This window comes from Temnothorax curvispinosus, unplaced genomic scaffold (genome assembly GCF_003070985.1).
Source record: "Temnothorax curvispinosus isolate PA1 unplaced genomic scaffold, ASM307098v1 QBEX01016545.1, whole genome shotgun sequence".
Lineage (NCBI taxonomy): Eukaryota > Metazoa > Arthropoda > Insecta > Hymenoptera > Formicidae > Temnothorax > Temnothorax curvispinosus.
In genome coordinates, this window is record NW_020226325.1 from 226,535 (window position 1) to 247,958 (window position 21,424).

The 21,424-nt window shown below is 43.8% G+C and overlaps 1 protein-coding gene across 17 annotated transcripts in view; it reads left to right on the forward strand.

The window, feature by feature from the left end:
* LOC112466762 (plasma membrane calcium-transporting ATPase 2) overlaps nt 1–21,424 on the forward strand; it is a 71,643-nt gene that overhangs the window by 21,443 nt on the left and 28,776 nt on the right. For 14 of the 17 annotated variants that reach the window (XR_003042184.1, XR_003042186.1, XR_003042185.1 and 11 more), the window contains exons 3-14: nt 8,045–8,325; nt 8,512–8,709; nt 9,022–9,257; nt 9,409–9,544; nt 9,728–9,862; nt 11,611–11,646; nt 12,605–13,032; nt 13,118–13,602; nt 13,813–14,858; nt 15,000–15,214; nt 15,411–15,562; nt 19,557–19,689. Coding sequence is in view for 14 of the 17 variants with exons in the window: in XM_025035037.1 (XP_024890805.1) it covers nt 8,169–8,325; nt 8,512–8,709; nt 9,022–9,257; nt 9,409–9,544; nt 9,728–9,862; nt 11,611–11,646; nt 12,605–13,032; nt 13,118–13,602; nt 13,813–14,858; nt 15,000–15,214; nt 15,411–15,562; nt 19,557–19,689 (3,357 nt within the window). In the remaining 3 variants the exon portion in view is untranslated. Of the gene's footprint in view, nt 1–6,638; nt 6,811–7,556; nt 7,824–8,044; nt 8,326–8,511; nt 8,710–9,021; nt 9,258–9,408; nt 9,545–9,727; nt 9,863–11,610; nt 11,647–12,604; nt 13,033–13,117; nt 13,603–13,812; nt 14,859–14,999; nt 15,215–15,410; nt 15,563–19,556; nt 19,690–21,424 lie in introns of those variants that run through there. The other 3 variants (XM_025035040.1, XM_025035039.1, XM_025035041.1) reach the window with 3 other exon arrangements.

The window sequence follows — 21,424 nt, forward strand, 5'->3', positions numbered from 1 at the left end:
CGGTACCGCGGTACCGTCTGCCGATCCCTGGCGCTCGTATTATCCTAATCTTCCCATCCTTTTAAGTGAAGTGAATTAAGTGGATTAATGGCTCGTGAGAATCGCGGTAATCTTCGTGAACTCAATTCGGATGAAGCTTCGAAGCAGATTGCTTTAATGAGAAACACACCTGCGAAAAGTCCATTGATACGCGGCTCGTGTTACGAGACAAATATTTTCGTTTCCGCTGTTTATATTCCGCTGCTTATATTACCTCAGTGTACGTTGCATTTTACTACCTTTCCCGGTATACCTGGTGTCGTGTTTCACCGTTTCCCGGCTCGGTAGTCCGGCCGCGAGGCAATTTTCGACAACTTGGCGTCTCGCCGAGGACCTCGATTAGCGCGACGCGATATTGTTAACGAAGAATATCATCTGTGCGAAGGAGAATATCACGAAAAGTATTCCAGTGGCGAGGCCGGCCGCGTTGTTGTGTATAATAAAAGTCGCGATTTTGCGTAGTGAAAAACAGAGAGAGGCGAAGAAACGAATCAACTCGCCCGACACGTTCGCGCGATCGTAGTTAAATAAGCTAGAAAAATCCACAAGCGCCCGAGAAACTCGATGTTTCCACTGGACTGACGTCACGTGTAGCGCGTAGGAAACTCTTGCAACAGATACTCGAAGATCCACTTTTAATGAGTTCACCTACACGCAAACTCGATCCTGAGCTCTCGCGCTCTCAGGCTCGCGGTCCATTTTATCTCCGAGTTGCGCGATGACGTCGCAAAAAATCTGCACGGAAAAGCGAATCTCGCGATTCGCGCGAGATCAGTAGTTGGATAAAAAAAAAAGACGGGTTTTATCACCGCGAGAACTTACGCGGAAATTCCGCGATGACGGCTTCGCGTTTTTTCGAAGGCTGCACATAATTAGCGGGAATATAATTGAAGTGTCGTGCTCATGCTATTTCATTCACGTTGCTCGTTTACGTTGCTTATTGCGCGACTGATAGCGTGTGGGTTTAACATATACTCGCGCGACTTTAACGTAAAAAAAAGTGTGAATTCGTGTCTTAGAGCACGCGCGCGAGTGCGCGCGCGCGCTTAAAATAATCTCCGTTATTGTAGTCCTGACGTGAGTGGAAATTATGCCGGAGTGGGTGGTAATTAGAGAGTGACAGGTGATTCCTTAACCCTTCGCGGAATTCCGTTCTGCGTTATGCAAGAGACGCGCGCGCGCAAAAAAAAATTATGAACGTCGTTGGTTGAACTCTCAAGCCTCGTTGTTGATATATTGAGATAAAAATGTCAATTGCAAAAGACAATTATTTTTTGTAAAAGATAAATACTGGTAATTAACGTAAAATATTTAAGTGCTACGACAAATGTGACGTAAAATGCCTATATGCATGTATTCTACCTTCTGAAAATATCACAGTCGGAAAAAATATATTCATGATTCTCTCTCTTTCTCTTTTTCTCTCTATTTAGATATTAACATATTCAACAGGAGCCTCTTTAGAAGTTAAATAAAAACAGTGATGCAATCAAGGCCTAGCGAATGGTAGAAGCATGAATGATGCATCGGGACAGATGCCTTCTGTCGTTCATCACAATCGCCGCATGTTGAGAGCCGCATTGCGCGAATACCTACGCTGTCGCGATTACGAGTCAGCAAACCCGAAAAATTTCGCTGAATAGTCGCCAGCCGTTCCTATCTTGGTCGAGCCTCGTTATCCGTTTCTGTCGTTGGAAAATTGCTAAAACGTGCAGTCATTAGAGGCGATCATTAAGTAACGTAGTAGATTGAAACACGCTGTCGACTTACATTTCGAAGCATGCGACTGCAAGCTGAAAATTATTTCTCTCAAATTTGTTACTGGATTAATACGGAAAATTATTCTCCGATTACGCCATCCGTTTGTAATGTATATAAATTTAGAGTTTACATCATCCGCCTTACAATGTCGGCAGGAACGCTGCGTTTTCTTTTTTTTTCCACATGAATCATCCCAATGTCGCGCATATGCGAGACGCGACGGTGAAAGTATTAAACAAATATATTCGTCATCCTCGAGGAAAATATTGTTGTTCGCTTAACGACCGTATCACGAATGCGAATGAGTGTTAGTGAGGCGTTTGGCGTCGTTTATATCGATTCGGCTGGCGAGTCGGTCGGATATTCAGAGATGATGCCTCGTAAATATTTATTTACATGCCTTTTTCTCCCTCCCCCTCCATGTTTCTTCCGCGAGCGTGTTTCGCGCGCATTAAGGACAAGCACGGATTTTGATAGGAAAATTGTGATCGTATATACCGCGCGTATGACGCGACAGAATTCCGAGAACGCGCCGCGTGAGTGAGAAGCACGTTTGCGTAGGACGTTCTTTTACATTCATGAATCATTCCCCGTTGATTTCTTCTATCTTTCGCGCAGCGCGATCATGTCCGATGACTAGTTGTGACACGAGACTATTTATTCTGCGCCCGCGTGGAACGTGGAACGCGCCTCAGCTCCGTTTCTTCGCGCGCTGGCAGGTGAGAGTCACATTTTTCGGCAATCAAGTGATTGATCGACCAACGCGACCGGATTCCCGAAGCTCGTTTATTTCTTTCTCAAATTTCTTTACCTCGAAATGAATATTCTATAGCAAATTAGAAGTATCTCATAACATATATCAATGATCATCTCATAATGCAATTAAATATATTTCAATATATTAAATAGCATCGTAAAATATATTAAAATATATTCAGTTATATATCGTGTATATTATGAATTTTGTTTTAATCAGACAATTATTATTCATCTAGTCGACTAATATCGCGAGGTCAATTTGACAGAATTTCTGCTGCGAAACTGCTGGGAGTCCTTCATAAGTCTATACATCTACATCTTCGGAGGAGTAACATAAACTTGCAACTTGACATTTTGCAACTTTTATCGCAAAGGAAGACGACCGACGAATTGGATTTGACGATGAACGAGACGAGAGACGCGAATCCGGGCACTTCTCCGTGCACATCTCGGAGTTTCTTTAATACTTTTCGTCGTCGCATTAATATTCGCGAAATGTATACTTCCGAGCTTCGGCGCACACGCGCGAACGTTGAATTTCCGGCGGTCTTACGGATCTGACGTTTGACGGGACATTTCTCATCTTACCCGACGACGCCGGCGGCGGGTGCAGTTAATAAAAAGGAACGGCGTCGCGCCCCGGACGGGATTAACGTTACGTGACGGCCTGGGTACGCGGGTGAATAATGAGAGCGGCTCATGCAAAAGCGATTAAACTCGTTTAGCTAAGAGCCGTCTGCGCGGATAATAAAATCGCGCGGGGTCTAATTCGATGAACGTGCGTAAGCGGTGACATCATTTCGCGACCTCCGCATTCCCCCCCGCCGCGCGCCGCAGCTCGGCAGGCGCATTAATGACGATACGCTCCCGTGGCCGCGGTCACTCGGCGCTGAAACAACGCCAGCAGCGACGACCGGTCCTCTCCCGGGACCCGGGCGTCTCGTGTCTCTCGTCGTTTTCCTCCAGCGCGAAATGCCATCGTCGTCGCGGCCGCGCGAGAGATAACCCTGAGACGATCCTCCGGTAGCCTTTTCGCGATCGCGGATCCCGTGTATTTATAGCATATCGCATCGGCTACGTTTACACGTCATCGTTTTAATCGGATTTGATAATATTAAATAGTTATTACTTACTGACGCGTAAAATGTTTTATAAACGCCAGTTAAATCCGGGTTTATAACGCCAGTTGTTATTGTATTATACACTCGTTGACGAAGAGATGCAGACTTGTAAATCCCGCGATTTTAAAGAAACATGTAAACGCTAAGCGAGTTGTTATGATTTGCATCGCCAACTTATGATAAAATTATGAAAAGTGTATCTGCTGTATTTCTCTGACGAGATCTCAAGACGAGGTTTCAAGATCTTTTCGAATGGGGAATAAAATAACATCTTCTTGTGCAAACGAGAACAGCGTTTTAAGAAGTTATGACTATTACGCTTTTAAATTCGTAGGGCCAAATTGGATCAAATTATACTCAATTTTTAACCTTTCCTATATGGTCGCCACTACTCCTACTCAATATGTCGTTAATTTAACTAACCGATGGAGTTAAAATAGTACTGTTTTGTGTTAAAATAATAAATTTCGGCACACAGATGGTGGTCAAAAATAACAAAATGTTATCTAACTCAAGGTATTTGGTTTAAATTTAACATTGTAGAGATGTTACCAAACCCGATTAATGATGACGTGTAAACGTAGACATTGTGTGTGAGCGAACACGCGTAACGGAGAAAGGTAGGACACGAACGTCATCGGATGATCGAATCGTACGCGTAAGAGGTCTTCGAGCCGGCCGCGTGTCTACTGTTAAATTCGTAGCGTCAAATTGTATTCAAATTGAGTCATTTTTTACCATTCCTATAGATCGCCACTGCTTGTACTCAGTCGTTAATTTAACTAAACCAATGAAATTAAAATAATACTGTTTTGTGTTAAAATAATAAATTTCAACACACATGGTAGTTAAAAATAACAAAATTCAAAGTCATTTAACTCAAGGTACTCTCTAAATCTGAATCAGTGAAAAGTCTGAAATGGCATACTTTATACTATGATATCAGTGTCTATTCACTGATATCAGTCTAAAGTATGCCACTTCAATGACGTTTCTCTGATTTAGGTTTAGAGAGTATTTGGTTTAAAAATTTCATCCTTTAACACTTAACAGTGCACGTATTGGATAACACGCTGATTTGGTCGCGCCGAGGACACGATGAAATACATTTTTTCACGTGCAACGTGACAAATCTTATTTTTTCACCTGGCATCTGTTGGCGTGCGACCGTTATCTGTTATCATTATTATTACGGTGCAAGGCTGCCGAGTTAGTATCGATCTTGGCTTCGACGGCTGATTATTTTCTGTTTAACCCCTTCAAAACCCCTTCGGCGCGGTTCAAAGCGAAACTCGAAAGAAAACTTGGTTTTTTTTTACAGAGAGTGGGAGGGGGAAGGAAAACGCTTGGTGACCGAGGGGCGATGCATTTTGGAAGTATTTCAAGTCATGAGATCGCGCTATAAAAGTCGCCCTAGCGCGGTTTCGCGGCTCGAAATGCGCGCGGCGAAATGTAATTACGCGTGGTCCGTGTAGTGTATGTATGTGCGTGCGTGCGCCCGCGCGCGCCAAATGCCCGACGCCCGTTTTAATGAAAAGCGACGGAAACGTTAGCGAACGGGAAATTGGTTCTCCTTACGCAATTTCGTTTCGGGATCGATGCGGAGAAGCTTTTGGTCCCTCGGATCGCGCCATCCGGTCGCCCGAGGTGAAACGAATTTCGGTCTCAACCGGAACGTATCCGGCACGAGCGTGTCGCCCTTTATCCCAGGTAGAAAACGGCAAGTCACAATAAGGTCATGACGATTTTTAGGTCATTTACCATCATTTTGACTTCATTAGGACTTTCTGTTCTACCTGGGACGCCTCATTATGTCATTATTCCCGTCGCGTTAATTTTTTTCTTTTTCTCTTTTATTTTCTGCCGTTCCCTCGCAACCTTCGGTCGTTTGACGTCACAGTTAGGACATCACGACGGAAGGAGTTGCGAGAGCGCTCGAACGCCTTCGCCGGCGCGCGGCGCGGCGGCGGCGTCGCGAAAGGAATCCGGCACGTCTGTTGATTATCATACGGTTCGAAATAGCGCGCCGGGGATGAGGATTACGTGAACCGCTCGCGTACATACGAGCCGGACTATCTTGTGCATGGAGGACGCGTCGTCGCGACGCGACGCGGCGACGCGTACTCCACGCGGAAGATCGGCACGTCTGTCAATTATATCATATACGGTACGAAATAGCGCGCCGGGGATGAGGATTACGGCTGGATTCGGGGAGCGCGCTATTAGCGCTATTTGCTTGTTCTATCCTTGTTTTACACCTGATGAGCGATAAAGACAGAATGATGCAATAGCGCGCTAATAGCGCGCTTTTCGAATGCAGCCTACGTGAACCGCCCGCGAACGACTCGGACCATCTTGTGCGTGTAGAACGCGTCGCCGCGTCGCGTCTCGACGACGACGCCAGGCGTCCCGACGTCTCCAATTGTCCCGCCGTTGATCTTTCGTCGCGGCGCGGACCCCGGAGGGCTTTTACCGAACGGATTAAATTTCCGTGTACTCCCGTCGTTTGTGTACTCGTCATCGTTTCTCCCTCGGAACGGAATTGATCTTTTATTTTACAAAGAGATCACTCTTCTTTCGCGCGGTTTCCGCGTTTGAAGTCTCTTTTTTCCGCCCGAAAAAGTCCGGGCGCGCTTCTATTGTTTTGAACGCCGGAAACGGCGACCGGAAGTGAAAGACTCGAAGTTGCCGCGCGAATCCGCGATTCAAGATAAAACCGCGGATTCCTAGACAAAGAGGAGAGGGAATGGAAAAAGAGATAGATAGAGAGAGAGAGTGTGTGTGAGTGAGACAAAGGAGTTACGCTCGCGATCTACTAGAGGGCAACACGAATCGATTATTACTAGATTATTACTCCGCTAATGGCTAATTTCACTTAACACTCGCCTCTCTGCGGCGCGATCGGGACCTAGCTTCACACACGTTGCTGGATGTACCGCCCGCCACCGCACGCCTGCCTGCCTGCCTGCCTGCCTGCGCGACGATAAAGCCTATCCTCCCGATATACGTCACTCACGGGAAATCATGAAATTGTGACGGGGTCGGCCTTAAAAAACGGGTGGTCGCCCGGCCGGTTTGTTTTCGTCGATTTTCTCCGAATACGTGCGCACGAAGAGGGAACCATCAGGAGGTAAACGCGCCTCACCCTCCCTCCCTTCTCTCCTCTGTCTATCTTTCTCTCTCTCTCTCGCCCGCTCCCTTTCTGTCCGACCCGCGTCGTTATTTTTAGAACACCGTGTTTGTATTCCTATCGAGCGAGCGAGCGAGCGAGTGACAGCTCCGTCCCGTTAGCGGTATTTTCCGTTCCGTCAGCGGCCGCGTTCGCGGCATTCGTTTTCACCCCCGGGTCTCACCTCCGGACTCCGCGCGCGGCGATCCGCGATCCGCGCCAACCTTCACGTCGCTGCCCGCGCCGCTGCCGCCCGCCCGCCCGCTCGCTTCGCGAGGCGAGTCGCGCACAACCCCACATTCCCCACAACCTCGTCTGCTGTCGAGGCGCGCATAACCTCAATCTCGGAGCGGCGCTCCAGCTTGACGGAGAGGGGCAGAGGGGGTTCCGCTCCACCTGACGGAGAGGACGGGGCGAGTGCACTCGGCTCTTTAACTCGGGGGAGAGGGTTAACCGACCTCGGGGATTAACGCGCGCGAGGGTGCGCGCGCGCGCGGGAGCGCGAGTGTGCCTCGTGATCTCGCTGCGAGATCTCGCCGACTCCTCTCCGTGACACGGGAGCGCGTCTGCTCGGGCGCCGGGTTAAAGGAGTTTGACATTTAGCACGAAGCGCCGCGGTAGGGTCGACGTGGTGTGCGCGCGTATGCGTATAAATGTGTGTGTGTATGTGTATGTAGGTACCAGCACGGCGGAGCGATGTTGCTCCTTTCGACGTCGCTGCACACCCCCGGAATCAATAATCGCGTTGCATAAGCGACGAGAACGTCCGTTGCGAGCCGCGTGCCCTTATCCTCGTCGCCGTCATCGTCATCGTCATCGTCGGATATTCGTTTAGTGTCCTGACACGCGGCCGCGCGGTATCGATTGCGTCCGCGTTTCGATTCCCGGAGCACCGCTGTGTGGAATCGAGGAGCTGCTGCCTGTCGTGCACGCACGGCCGTCGTGCAACGATGTGCGCTACACGCCTCGCGACGGTGATTCAACTATTTAATTCCTTTCACTGAGATGTGTCGACGTAGTCAGTAGGCTGTAATTTAAGGCCATTAGTTAGTGGGCATTGCGATAAATTTAAGTTACAAATGGAATCAAACGTGACATGTGTATGAATGTAACGTGGAACATGTGTTTACATCCATTTAACACTTATTGCACCTTGTCAACTTGACAATTGAAGAAAGTCTTTGTTGTGTTTCAGCCGTTGGCCCTCCAATCACTTGGAGGCCAGTGGAGCAGCGACGCCAGAGAATAATACGAGCTGTGGTAGCCTTGCGGAAGCGTACCAGTAGTTGGCTTCGGCCAACGAGGGCAACAGGGATATCATGGCGACGATAGACGGCCGGCCGGCCCAATATGGTATCACGCTTAAGCAACTCCGCGAGCTCATGGAGTTCCGGGGTCGCGAAGGTGTCAACAAAATCAATGGCCACGGTGGTGTGCAGGAGATTTGTAAAAAGCTGTATACTTCACCCAATGAAGGTAGGCTCATCCGCTGTATCTCGCTGCGACTGAACAATTATAGGATTGTCGGTCGGATAGTCGACGAGAGACAAGCTTTATGAACTTTTCTCCTAATCTCTGAAGATTTAGAATCGTATGACAAATGAGAATTATGATATAGAAAGACGTATGGCAAGAGGTTCATGATTTTTGTCATCTGCGTAGGTCTTAGTGGGTCAGCAGCGGACATACAACATAGGCGAGATACATTTGGTTCCAATATGATACCTCCAAAACCACCAAAAACATTTTTACAGTTAGTATGGGAAGCATTGCAAGATGTCACGTTAATCATCTTAGAAGTAGCAGCATTGGTTTCATTAGGTCTTAGCTTTTATCAGCCTGGTGATGATGAGGAAAGACGTAAGTATAATCTGATATCACATACCTATTTTATCTACGAGTGGTTTCCACTTAGATAGTGTAGTAAGGAAATCCCGTACATAGTTTATATTGAAATCATATATACGTATATATGGAGGGTTAAAAACCACAGCAATTTATATATATTGTACAGATTGCATCTCTATGCACACGAGAAAATATTTTTAAAAATTTGACTTACACCACTGTGGCTTTTACTCCTCCATATATATAACTGCAGAGAGAAATTTTACGAACTTTAGATTTAGAAAGTCTTTGAAGAGATTTTTACAACATGTTCTTTTCATTTAGCTGCTTCAGCTGCAATGGATGAGGACGAAGCAAAATACGGTTGGATTGAAGGACTCGCTATATTGATTTCTGTAATTGTGGTGGTCATAGTGACGGCGTTTAATGACTATTCCAAGGAGAGGCAGTTTAGAGGTCTTCAAAGTCGGATAGAGGGAGAACACAAGTTCTCGGTTATACGGCAAGGAGAAGTAAAACAAATCTCCGTGTCTGACATTGTTGTGGGTGACATTTGTCAGGTATATATGCAGCAACATTAATAAAATCCTTTATACGGTCTTTAAATATATAATAATCTGTTAATAGTCGGATTAACTTTGCATGGAATTCCTATACATTAGTGTAGTAGAGGAAAGCAAAATTTATATTAAATTAACTGTGATAATACAGGTAAAATATGGAGATCTCTTGCCTGCAGACGGTATTCTTATACAAAGCAATGATCTCAAAGTGGATGAATCCAGTCTGACCGGAGAGTCAGATCATGTAAAGAAAGGGGAATCGTTCGATCCTATGGTACTTTCAGGTGAGAGAGAGCCTTGATTGAATTATCCTCGTGTTGTTAGATTATTTCTTGTGTTAAAAAAAAGTTTCAAAGTGTTCAAAGATCTTTACGGGAAATGTTTCAAAATGAGTGTAGACGAATCGCAGTGGACGCATGGTTTTGACGTGAAAAACTATCTTGTGTATATATTATATTGTTGAAAAGGTACGCACGTGATGGAGGGTTCCGGAAAAATGTTAGTTGCTGCAGTAGGTGTTAACTCCCAGGCAGGTATTATCTTTACCTTACTGGGTGCTGCTGTTGATCAACAGGAGCAAGAAATCAAGAAAATGAAGAAAGGTACGTGCAATCGTTATTCCCGATCGATTCATGACTTTGAATGACTACACATTCATACAGATGTTACTAAATTCTTGGAGTAATGTAATTTCTTATATTTATATAGTACGTGTTTTTTGAAATTCTCTTAGGCTTTGTTAGATAAATTTCGAAATCAAATATCCCATATTCTTTTCACTCTGATGATTTAGTACACCTGTCTCTCTACTAGCAACTTCTGAATCATTCAGTAAACTCTATTGAAAATTTTATTGAAAAGTCAATAAATGAATGTGCTACGACGTGTTCATAGTACAAGTAGCTCGAGTAGCGAATAGAATTTACGCCGACTTGCCTCTAATAGAAGTTGTTGGTACTCCACTATATTCTCGCATGATATTTACGAAATGTTTCAAAATGAGTGTAGACGAATCGCAGTGGACGCATGGTTTTGACGTGAATTGGTGTGATAATTTTTTATTACGGATTTTACAAATAGCCATTTATTTTATTCCTTGGTTTTTTACCCTCGACATTGCATTTGCCAACACAGATGGATTTTTGTATTTTTATTAACTCATTAACTAATTGGCTATAGAGAACCTGCGTTTTGATCTGTTAACGTTTCGAGAGCAAACACTTTCTACTTTTAGAAAGTAAACCAAATATTCTTATAAAACTGCAATAATGCAGCAGTATTATTTTATGACAATTCCTCCATTAACAAAAAATTCTTTTCCCCATTCAGTTATATACATTAATGTATTAGGCACTGTAGGCAAACAGAGTAATATTTGCAGATTACTTCGATTTATCTTCATTAAAGTGTCATGTACATAGTTTTACCATTATGAAGAAGCCTCTTATCGTTAGAATTTTTTCAAGAGACCATTACTTGATTATGTCTCTTACTTTCATAAGTCATTTGTGTTTTTGTCCCTCTCTACATAGCTAAAATGTTTCTGCTGTATAATGTTTCTGCTATATAATGTTTTCTTATCTTTGTCTGATATGTGTATATGAAGTCTTACATTCAATAATTGCAAAATTAATTAAACTGTTATTACTCTATAATCTTCTTAAGTCATTTTTATAGAAACTGTCTTAGAAGTCACGTACTTTTCAAATCAAGGACCAAAATTTTACGTATTTTAATAATATTATATTAAAGTTCCAAGATTTGATTTCTATTAAAAAAGAAGAGGAATTGTTTAATTCGGAGATTAAACTTGTCGAAAGCTTTTAATCTTCGATAGCTTGCTTTTTAATCTAATTTCTCCCAGTATTTGTAATTTAAGAAAAGTACGCTATTTTTGGGACATTTTATACATGAAAATAAAATATTAAAAGCATAATTCCTTTCTTTGATGATCCATGCTCCTCTGTATGTTTTTCGTTATTGCACAACCTGGAAGGTGAATCTGTATTTTCCTGACATGTACGTGCGTGCGTACGTGCTTGCGTGCGTGCGTGCATGTGTGTATTACCCAGGAATGCAATCTTATGCACTCTTACAGTTATATTAGTGAGAATTTGTCCATTTATCATAGAAGCAACAGCCTGGTTCTATATGTTTGACCTTCTGGGCTGTACCTACCTCATTTGTTAGTGTTAAGTACCCTCTTGTGAAATTTAACGAGAAAAGAAAGAAAAGAATTATAATTACAAAATACGTAAATTCTTTTAATGACGCGATTTATTACCATTGGCATATATATTCTCAGATAGATTGCTAATCAATTTCGTTTTGCATGTATTTTTTTATCTAGAGGCTAAAAAGCAGCGGAAGAAGAAGTCATTACCAGGTGAATAATTCTGAATAATATATATACATCTATATATTCATATTATTTATACCTCGATATAATTATGTGTACATAAATACACATATACGTTTATTATTAATGCCAAGAAATTGATCGAATCCTCAAGGCAGCATTCAGTCTTTTTTATCTTTATCTCTCACGTCATCTTCTTCATTTCTCTGTGTTTCTCGGATACATTTTCTTTTTCCTGTGTTACGTTGATTAGTTATATATACAACCTTACACTAATGTCGCGTATAAAGGAATATTTTATCACATTAGCAACATTCAATTAAAGTCAGTTTCCCTTGTCTTCATTGAGCACGGTTTAAGAGTGTACTCGGACCTGGTATACATGGCGCGCAATTGCTTGCTCGAGATAATAATATTAAATTGAAATTATGAAAATCATGGTGGGGCAGATCGCTATGCATTTTATTTAAAGGATGTGACCTCAATATATCGCTCGCTACTAAACGCTATGTCCAGGACCGAGTGTAAGAGAAAAAATGAAATTATATTGTCCACGCTTCCGTGTTCCCTACTGATCTTTGCGTGTTCTATTGGCAGTGGTTTATATGCATTTGACACGTTAGCGGCTACCTCGTTCTTGCATTAGCTTCTCGTTTTCTGCATTTTAGTAATGATATAAACACCCGTGGTTTTAAATCTGTGTTTTTAACATGTAACTGCTGTGTCTACCATTTAATCTTGATCATCTCTCATTAAACTTCTATCCATTAACTCGAGTAGCATCCACTATTTTATTAGAATGCTTTTAAAAACTTGGATATACTCTTTCTAAGTTTAACGATCAAGGCTCAGTCGACGTTGCGATCGATTAGGCGTGATCAGAATCTTAACTGAGGTGCGAGTAGAGATTGATCGCTCGAGTCGATTGAGCCTCGATTGGCATATAACGATGGAACACGATCTAATCTTGGCGTTGTAAATCAAGGAGAGGAGTCGGTAGAGATTACCGGGAACAGTCACGTGACGGGAGGCGGTGGAGGAGGCGGCGGCGGCGGTGGCGGCGGTGGTGGTGGCGGTGGCGGCGTCAAGCACGAGGGCGGCGAGAACCATCACACGGCCGCACCCGTGAGCGCCGAGGGGAGCGGGAAGAAAGAGAAGAGTGTTCTGCAAGCCAAGCTAACTAAACTCGCCATACAGATCGGTTACGCCGGCTCGACCATCGCGGTGCTCACTGTCGTCATTCTAATCATACAGTTCTGCGTGAAGACCTTCGTCATGGAGGGCAAGCCGTGGCGAAACATATACGTCGGTGATCTGGTGCGGCATCTGATCATCGGTGTCACGGTGCTCGTAGTCGCTGTACCCGAGGGTCTTCCTCTAGCCGTCACCTTGTCGCTCGCTTATTCTGTCAAGGTGAGAGACTATGCAGATCCTGTCTTGACTTTTCGGAGACGTCCGTTCTTTCTTCCTCTTTGAGACCGTCCGTTTCTCTGTGCAGAAAATGATGAAGGACAACAACCTGGTGCGTCACTTGGACGCCTGCGAGACGATGGGTAACGCCACCGCCATTTGCTCGGACAAGACCGGCACCCTGACCACGAACCGCATGACCGTGGTACAGTCGTACATATGTGAGAAGATGTGCAAGACGACGCCGAATTTCTCGGACATACCGAGCCATGTCGGCGAGCTGATCATACAAGCCATCTCCATCGATTCGGCGTACACGTCGCGGATAATGGATCCGCCGGAACCTACTGAATTGCCGATGCAGGTTGGCAACAAAACCGAATGTGCCTTACTTGGATTTGTATTAGCCCTGGGCAAGAAATATCAAACTGTGCGGGACGACTATCCTGAGGAAACCTTTACGCGGGTGTATACGTTTAATAGCGTAAGAAAGAGCATGTCCACTGTTATCCCTAGAAAGGGTGGTGGATTCAGGCTCTTCACCAAGGGCGCTTCCGAGATCATCATGAAGAAGTACGTATAATTTTATCTTAATCTTCACACATCGCTTTGCGGTTCAGTATATTCTGCAATTCTCAATTTTTTATATGTGCGAAAACTTTACCGCGTTTTCCAAAGGAAAGAAATCTTTCGGGCCATAGTACTGATATGAGATTTACATTAGTTCTCTTTTTCTTTGAGATCAAAGAAGAATTAAGAAATCTGATTGTGATCTTGTTGCAGATGTGCCTTTATATATGGTCGCGAGGGTCATCTGGAGACGTTTACCAGAGATATGCAAGATCGTCTAGTGAAGAATGTGATCGAACCCATGGCATGCAACGGGCTGCGTACCATCTCCATCGCTTATCGTGATTTTGTTCCTGGTAAGGCGGAGATTAATCAAGTTCACATCGACAACGAGCCCAATTGGGACGACGAGGATAATCTAGTGAACAACCTCACCTGCCTGTGCATCGTCGGTATCGAGGATCCGGTACGTGCCGAGGTACCGGAGGCGATCAGAAAATGCCAAAAGGCCGGTATCACTGTGCGCATGGTTACGGGTGACAATATAAACACCGCGCGGTCCATCGCGCTCAAATGTGGTATCCTAAAGCCGAACGAAGACTTCCTCATTCTGGAGGGCAAGGAGTTCAACCGCAGGATCAGAGATAGCAACGGCGAGGTGCAGCAACATTTACTGGACAAAGTGTGGCCGAAACTGCGAGTATTGGCCAGATCGTCGCCCACCGACAAATATACCTTGGTGAAGGGCATCATTGACAGCAAGGCAACCGAGAGTCGCGAGGTCGTGGCGGTAACCGGTGACGGCACGAACGACGGTCCGGCCTTAAAAAAGGCCGACGTCGGTTTTGCCATGGGTATCGCCGGCACGGACGTCGCCAAAGAGGCGTCCGACATCATCCTGACAGATGATAATTTCTCGTCGATCGTGAAAGCGGTTATGTGGGGCAGAAACGTTTACGACAGCATCGCCAAGTTTCTGCAGTTTCAACTAACCGTCAACGTGGTCGCCGTGATTGTCGCCTTCATCGGTGCTTGTGCCGTGCAGGACTCGCCGCTCAAGGCGGTGCAGATGTTGTGGGTAAACCTAATCATGGACACGTTAGCGTCCCTCGCCTTGGCCACCGAATTGCCTACGCCCGATCTACTCCTCCGTAGACCATACGGTCGCACAAAACCACTCATTTCCAGGACAATGATGAAAAATATTCTCGGTCAGGCCTTTTATCAGTTGGGCGTAATTTTCTCGCTTCTTTTCGCCGGTGAGTACCGTTCCTTTCCCCCCCTCTTCTCCTTCCCACGACCTCTCCACCTCATCAATCCATCTCGTCGAACGTTTATCGTTCAATATTGTTGTCGAGCGGAACCTAACGGTCTAAAGCTTTCGCGAACGGCTATCACAGGTGACCTGATGCTCGACATCGACACGGGCCGCGGAGTGGCGGCGACGGGCGGCGGACCCACGCAACACTTCACCGTCATTTTCAACACGTTCGTCATGATGACTCTCTTCAACGAATTCAACGCCAGGAAAATTCATGGTCAACGCAATGTCTTCCAGGGAATATTCACCAACCCCATCTTCTATTCGATTTGGGTCGGCACGTGTGTCTCGCAAGTAAGTTACCAAGCGTTCTTGTTCCGTGCAATTGCGACATAAAGACAACATTGATAGAATTCCGTCGCTAAACCCTGCGTATTTATACCGAATTCGCATAAAACTAAATTTATATTCATTGATAAATTGCAAGATAACCATGGCTAACTAGTTTTTCAACAATTATTTGAACGGATCGCCTGTTTATTTTGTTTAGGTGATCATCATACAATACGGTAAAATGGCATTCAGCACCAGAGCGCTCACGTTAGACCAGTGGTTGTGGTGCCTGTTCTTCGGAATCGGTACGCTAATATGGGGCCAAATAGTTACGACTATTCCTACACGCCGAATTCCCAAAATTCTTTCGTAAGTTAAAATTACGTACTCACACACACATACACATACACATATACATCCACATACACATACGTGTAAAACACATAAAAACACGGTTTTTAGTTTGATCTTTGAGCACGAGGTTTGTTGCAAAGAGAGAAATGAACGAGAAGAAACCACTTGCTCATAACACTGGGTGCTTTCCTTTTTGTAGAAAAACGATTTATTTATGAATGAGATTTTCAGACTGATAATCGTGCAATTTGTCAGTTTCAATAATAAAAATTCTGACAATTAATCCCGCGCGCGAATATACACATACATATTACAATTATGAAAATAGATCGTTGATTAATTCAGATGTAACTGAACTTTTTGCATCATGATGTTTTTGCTACATAAAAATCATATACAGAAGATTAAAAAATAAAATGCTTTTTGATGAATGTCTTTTAGTAATCACTTTTGTGTTATTGAGATTATAATATCATTAACATGTCAGCATTGTGCTCAAATCGTAATGACTAAAGTAAATAGACAGTTGCTAATACGGTATCTAATCTAATCTACTTATACATGAATTAGTATTCTAATTATAAGTTTTCGTCTCATTAGCGGTAGATGCCTTTGCATGCCGAATCTTGAACTCACTCGTGTTGATCAGTATATACACATATCTATACCACAGGATTAGTAACAGTTTATGTCGATTCCCGAAGAATGTTGTTTCCCATTTGCAAGCTCGCGTGATTATTTCACTTTGATCCGCAAGTAACAGGAGTCTTTGATGAACCTGTAAAGTGATTGCAAAGTAACTAATTTAAATATAAATTTCATTAATGTCAACATTAATGAAATTTATATTTATATGTACAAAGTGCATTAACAAATTGGCCTTGTACAATTACAAAATTATACATAAATTTATGAATTGGCAGTCTAATTAGACAATTATATAGATATCTCTCTGTAATAAACAAAAAATAATCATGATTAGGATTCTCACAATCCTCACATAATTATGTTTATTATGTTATGTAGCCGTAAATAGTGCTTGACGAAGATTTGAATAAAAGCGTAAGAAGCGTAATTTTAGAAATTCCGTTTTGAAAATTATTCAGTGCTACGATCGTCAGCAATCATGTGTCGTTTCTTCGATCGTAAATCATGAACAATCGCGATCAAATGTAAATGATCGCGCACGCTTAAACGAACCCGATCCCGGGTATCCCCTCGCTCCTCCAACCTGTACGTAATTTGGCCTTAATCGTTGCATGATTACAGCCGTCTTCGAAATCTACGTACTTGTTTGCGTAAGCGGTGTCGAGCGACTGGCGACAGCGAGTGTACGCTGTCGCGAACACTAATCGGAGTTCGACGCATAGCGCACGATCTTGAATATTCAACGAGACGGACTGTAAAAGAAAAAAAGAACAACGAAAGCTTGTTTAGCTTAATAACGCGATTATTCGATAATTAATTTAGACCGGCATGACAAGCAATCTGAAACGATCGCGCGATCGATAATGCTTATTAACACACGCTCTTTCACTCGATTCTGGAACGTGAATTTCTTAGCGTTCTTTCTCTTCTCCTTTCTCTCCCATTCTTTTCTCCTGTCCTCACATCGTTGTCTTTGTCTTTTTCCTTATTCTTATTCAACACGTTCGCTCTTCCTTCCCGTCCGTTGCATATACACACGTACACGATCATGCCCGGTTGAACATGACTTTTTCTACTCTTCTACACCTGTCGATTGAAACCGGCATAATTTCGGCGAGAATCAGCCTTCGATGCATGGAAAAAGTATTTTCATCATTGAGAAAGAGAAGATAAAAATTCTTTTTTAGTTGTCTGTCGCGTTTGAATTTGAAATTTGAACTCGCTAATATTATAACAGTTTCGATCACATATTCGCTCGTATTACTCTTTGGCATCGATACTCTTCCCTCTCCCCCTCTCTTTCTCTCTTTCTCTCTCCTTTTTTTTCTTTTTTTTTCAAGCTGACAGCTCCTAATACGCAAGAGGTTCGAATGCCGCCGCATGCGAGAAGCTCGTCCCGTGTAACAGGCGAGAGAAGCGCAAGCGAGTTAATCTCGCGTCGAGTCGAGAATATACACGCTTTTTTGCCGCTACTCTGTGTACGCGAGTCGAGGGCACTACTAAAATGCTACACGAGCGGAAGGGTCAGCTAGCCAAAGGTTACAGGGAGTGTTCTCGCGAGGCTTTTACCGCCGAGTATGTAGTACGGTGCATGTACACCGCTAGTATAACACAACGGGGCCAGCCAGGGCTATTCACGCTGTAGTGTGTATGTGTGTATGCCGTTTCGTAGGTGAACAGAAACCCGATATACATATTTCCCCCGATATATCGTATGATATTGCACATGCATCCATCGCGTCCTGCATTGCCAGGACGACGACGGCGAGTTGGTCCCTGAGTTCACGCGCATTTCTGATGTCTGAAGAAGACACGGTAAATAATTCCTTCACTTTCAACCGTCCAATCGTTTTGATTCCTTTTTTTTTTACTTTTCATGCGTTGAACGTTAATTGCTGCGTGAATTTACGGACCGGCCCGACGCATCATCTCGTCCATCGACGAGTGCCGTTCTCCACGAGAGAGCTTGTGCGAGAGAGCCTATAAATAGCGACGACAGGCGACACGTAGTCGCGTCGGCACTACGCGCTTTTCGCGCTCTTGTGTGTCGCTCAACAGGTAAGGGGAGAATCGCACCTGCTTTTTGCCAAGGCAATGACCTGACGCAAAATTGACGACGCATCCTAAAACAAAACAAAAAAAGACTAACAAAGGAGACGAACCGACGTAGGTAAAACGCGCGAAAGACACAAGCCAACGAAACGGAAACACAACGTATAACGCATCCCGAGAAGGTATATACGGGGTGGCTTATCAAAGTGAGGAGTGCTTTTTGTATTTCATCGCAGAGTAACACTCGAAGGGGATTTTAAAGCCAGGAAAAAACTGACTCATCACACACATAGGATGCAAAGAAAAAAATAACATGCATTCTCTCCGTCATCTCGCGCGCATATTATCTTATATATCTTCTCCTTTATCTCTCTCTCTCTCTCTTTCTCGTTCTCTTTTTTCCACTCATTTCTCGCATCTCTTCTCTATGCTTGCTATTGGTTGTAACATAGAAGGCTGAAATCGGCAGCGGTCGGAGAAAAGTTTTGCCTCTCTAACGTTTTACACTGATTAACAACACTGATTAACCTGCACCATATCTTATGATAGAATACACTTTCGCTTATGACATATCCGCACTCTTGCACCCATTATGCATCTCTGTTCACTGGTCCATACGGAGTGTTTGCTAAACGTTTGATCGTCAAAAATTTTTTTCCTTTTCCGTCAGAGATTAATTAGGTACACTTTTTGTATTCCCTTAAAGTTGAATATCTTGGCGATCATTCCTCGACTGAACCCTCACAGAAAGTACTATCTGGAATTAGCCAGGAAATAAAAATTTATTTACTTGTATCTCCCTTCCACAAAGAATGCGACTGAGAGAGAAGAACCATGTACGTTTTCAACAGAAAATCATTTTAGCGTCATCAGACGCGCCTGTTGGCAGACACTCCGCATTTTTTTACATTTTTCCATCATGCGAGCGATAGGAATCAATCATTCACCGGCCACGTCCTCACACGCACAAACACGCACCTGACCACCATACCATCTCGTCACCGCCCAAACCTTATCGCAATCATCGATAAACCTATTCTTTTACTCGCACAATCGGGTCACGCGTAGCGTCAGCACCTCGTAATAGATTAGGGATTTCCGCTGAGGAGCGAGGGGAAAACGGAAAAACGGTGAAGAACGAGAACCGGTTGCGAAACGTCCGTCTCGGCCGCCGAGAAAAAAATACAATACAAAGAACAAAGAAAGAAATTAACAAAACAAAAGTATACCACACCATTCTCTATTCCATTCAGTTAACAGGAAGAATCCGAGTGATGAAGAAATGGTTTCATGTTTTTTTCAAAAACAGATGGGGCCGCGGCCAGCCGGATGATATCGGTGCGATCAATCTAGGAGACGAGAAATACGACCCCGACTCGGATAAAAAGCCGCGCGCAGGACAAATTCTATGGATCCGTGGTCTAACACGGCTACAGACACAGGTAACTATCCCTATCTCTCTTTCTTTCTCTTTCTCTCTCTATCTATCTTTCTCTGTCACTCTGTCTCTCTATTTCTCATTCTCTCATTATCTCATCAGTCATCATTCAAAAAGATTCAATATTCTCTCGATTCCTCTATTCACGAAAAACAAATGAGAAACCCAACAAAAAGAAAAATCGCCCCCGAATTTAACAAGTTCAGGTGGCGAGACCACACGAGTCACATACGGTCCTCTTAAAAGTTTACGAAGAAACTCTCCGGACTCTATCTTTTTCTTTCCTCTTTATTTTTTCCTTTCTTTTAAGTGACTTCCCTAGTGTGACAGGGCCTAAAAATGAATGATTTTTAAAAGGAAAACGACAAAGCCAATTGATGAACAACTTTTCCCACATATTTTACTATATTTCAAGAGTGCATACAAATTTTTTCAAAATTTTATATCTGTTATTAAAGCCCGTAGCAGCCATTTTTTGGAGCGCTGCGAAAAAACGGTGACCACGATTGCAGCCGTTGTAGTTATTTGAAACAAAAAAGCAAAAGGATTCTTAATCTACTTGAGTGCGGCTATCGTCTGAAGCAGAATCATGAAAAAATATTGAAAATTTAAACAATTATAGCTAAAAAAGACGAAAATAATTATAATCGCTATAATTTTTTAAATTTTCAATATTTTTTCGTGATTCTGCTTCAGACGATAGCCACACTCAAGTAGATTAAGAATTCTTTTGCTTTTTTGTTTCAGATAACTACAACGGCTGTACGCGTGGTCACCGTTTTTTCGCGGCGCTCCAAAAAATGGCTGCCACGGGCTTTAATAACAGATATAAAATTTTGAAAAAATTTGTATGCACTCTTGAAATATAGTAAAATATGTGGAAAAAGTTGTTCATTAATTGGCTTTGTCGTTTTCCTTTTAAAAATCATTCATTTTAGGCCCTGTCACACTAGGGAAGCCCCTTAACAATGCGCGAGCGACCATTTGACATTCGTACGCACGTCGAACGTACGCGCGCGCGCGTACGAATTCCAGATACCATTACTACTTGTATACTACTACCACTACTCTACTTATTACCACCGACGGCGACGATAGCAACGAGCTGTTTCAGTTTTTGACCGCTACCTTGGTTTGCATTTTCATTTGAGTTCCACCGTTATCGCGTTAGAAAGCCCGCGGCGCGTTTTTTCTCCGCACTTTTGATCCGATAAAACCGACGACCGTGTGCGATAAGAGTGCCTTCAACAAACGATCGAACGCGTCCAAGTAGACGGATCGTTGACCGCCCACCGGCCGCTCGTGAGAGCGCGCGGGAAACGATCTCTCGCTGAAGGAAGAGCGGAGAGCCACCCGCGGTTTTTTCACACACTCGGCGCGCTCTCCCGCTCTCTCCTTCAGAGACGCGATATCTGACCGTGTGTCCCTTACCAATTAGGTACAACACGTGCACAAATTCATGTACATATATACATATTTATATATCTACATATGTTTATAAACATGTAAACTCAGTGTGTAAGTCTACGCCGATAAGAAGCTAGGTCTAATCTCATGTCATTATCTCAGGTAGGGGAAATCGGTCGCGGGCATCGATCGACCGGATCCGGTCGATCGGCCCCGCGATTAGGGTGACAGGACCGAACGTAGAGAAACGGCAGACAAGAGACGATAACGCGATTAAAAGGAAAAAAAAAACGTTTTATCCGAACTCGTTACGACTCGACCAGCGTCACTGA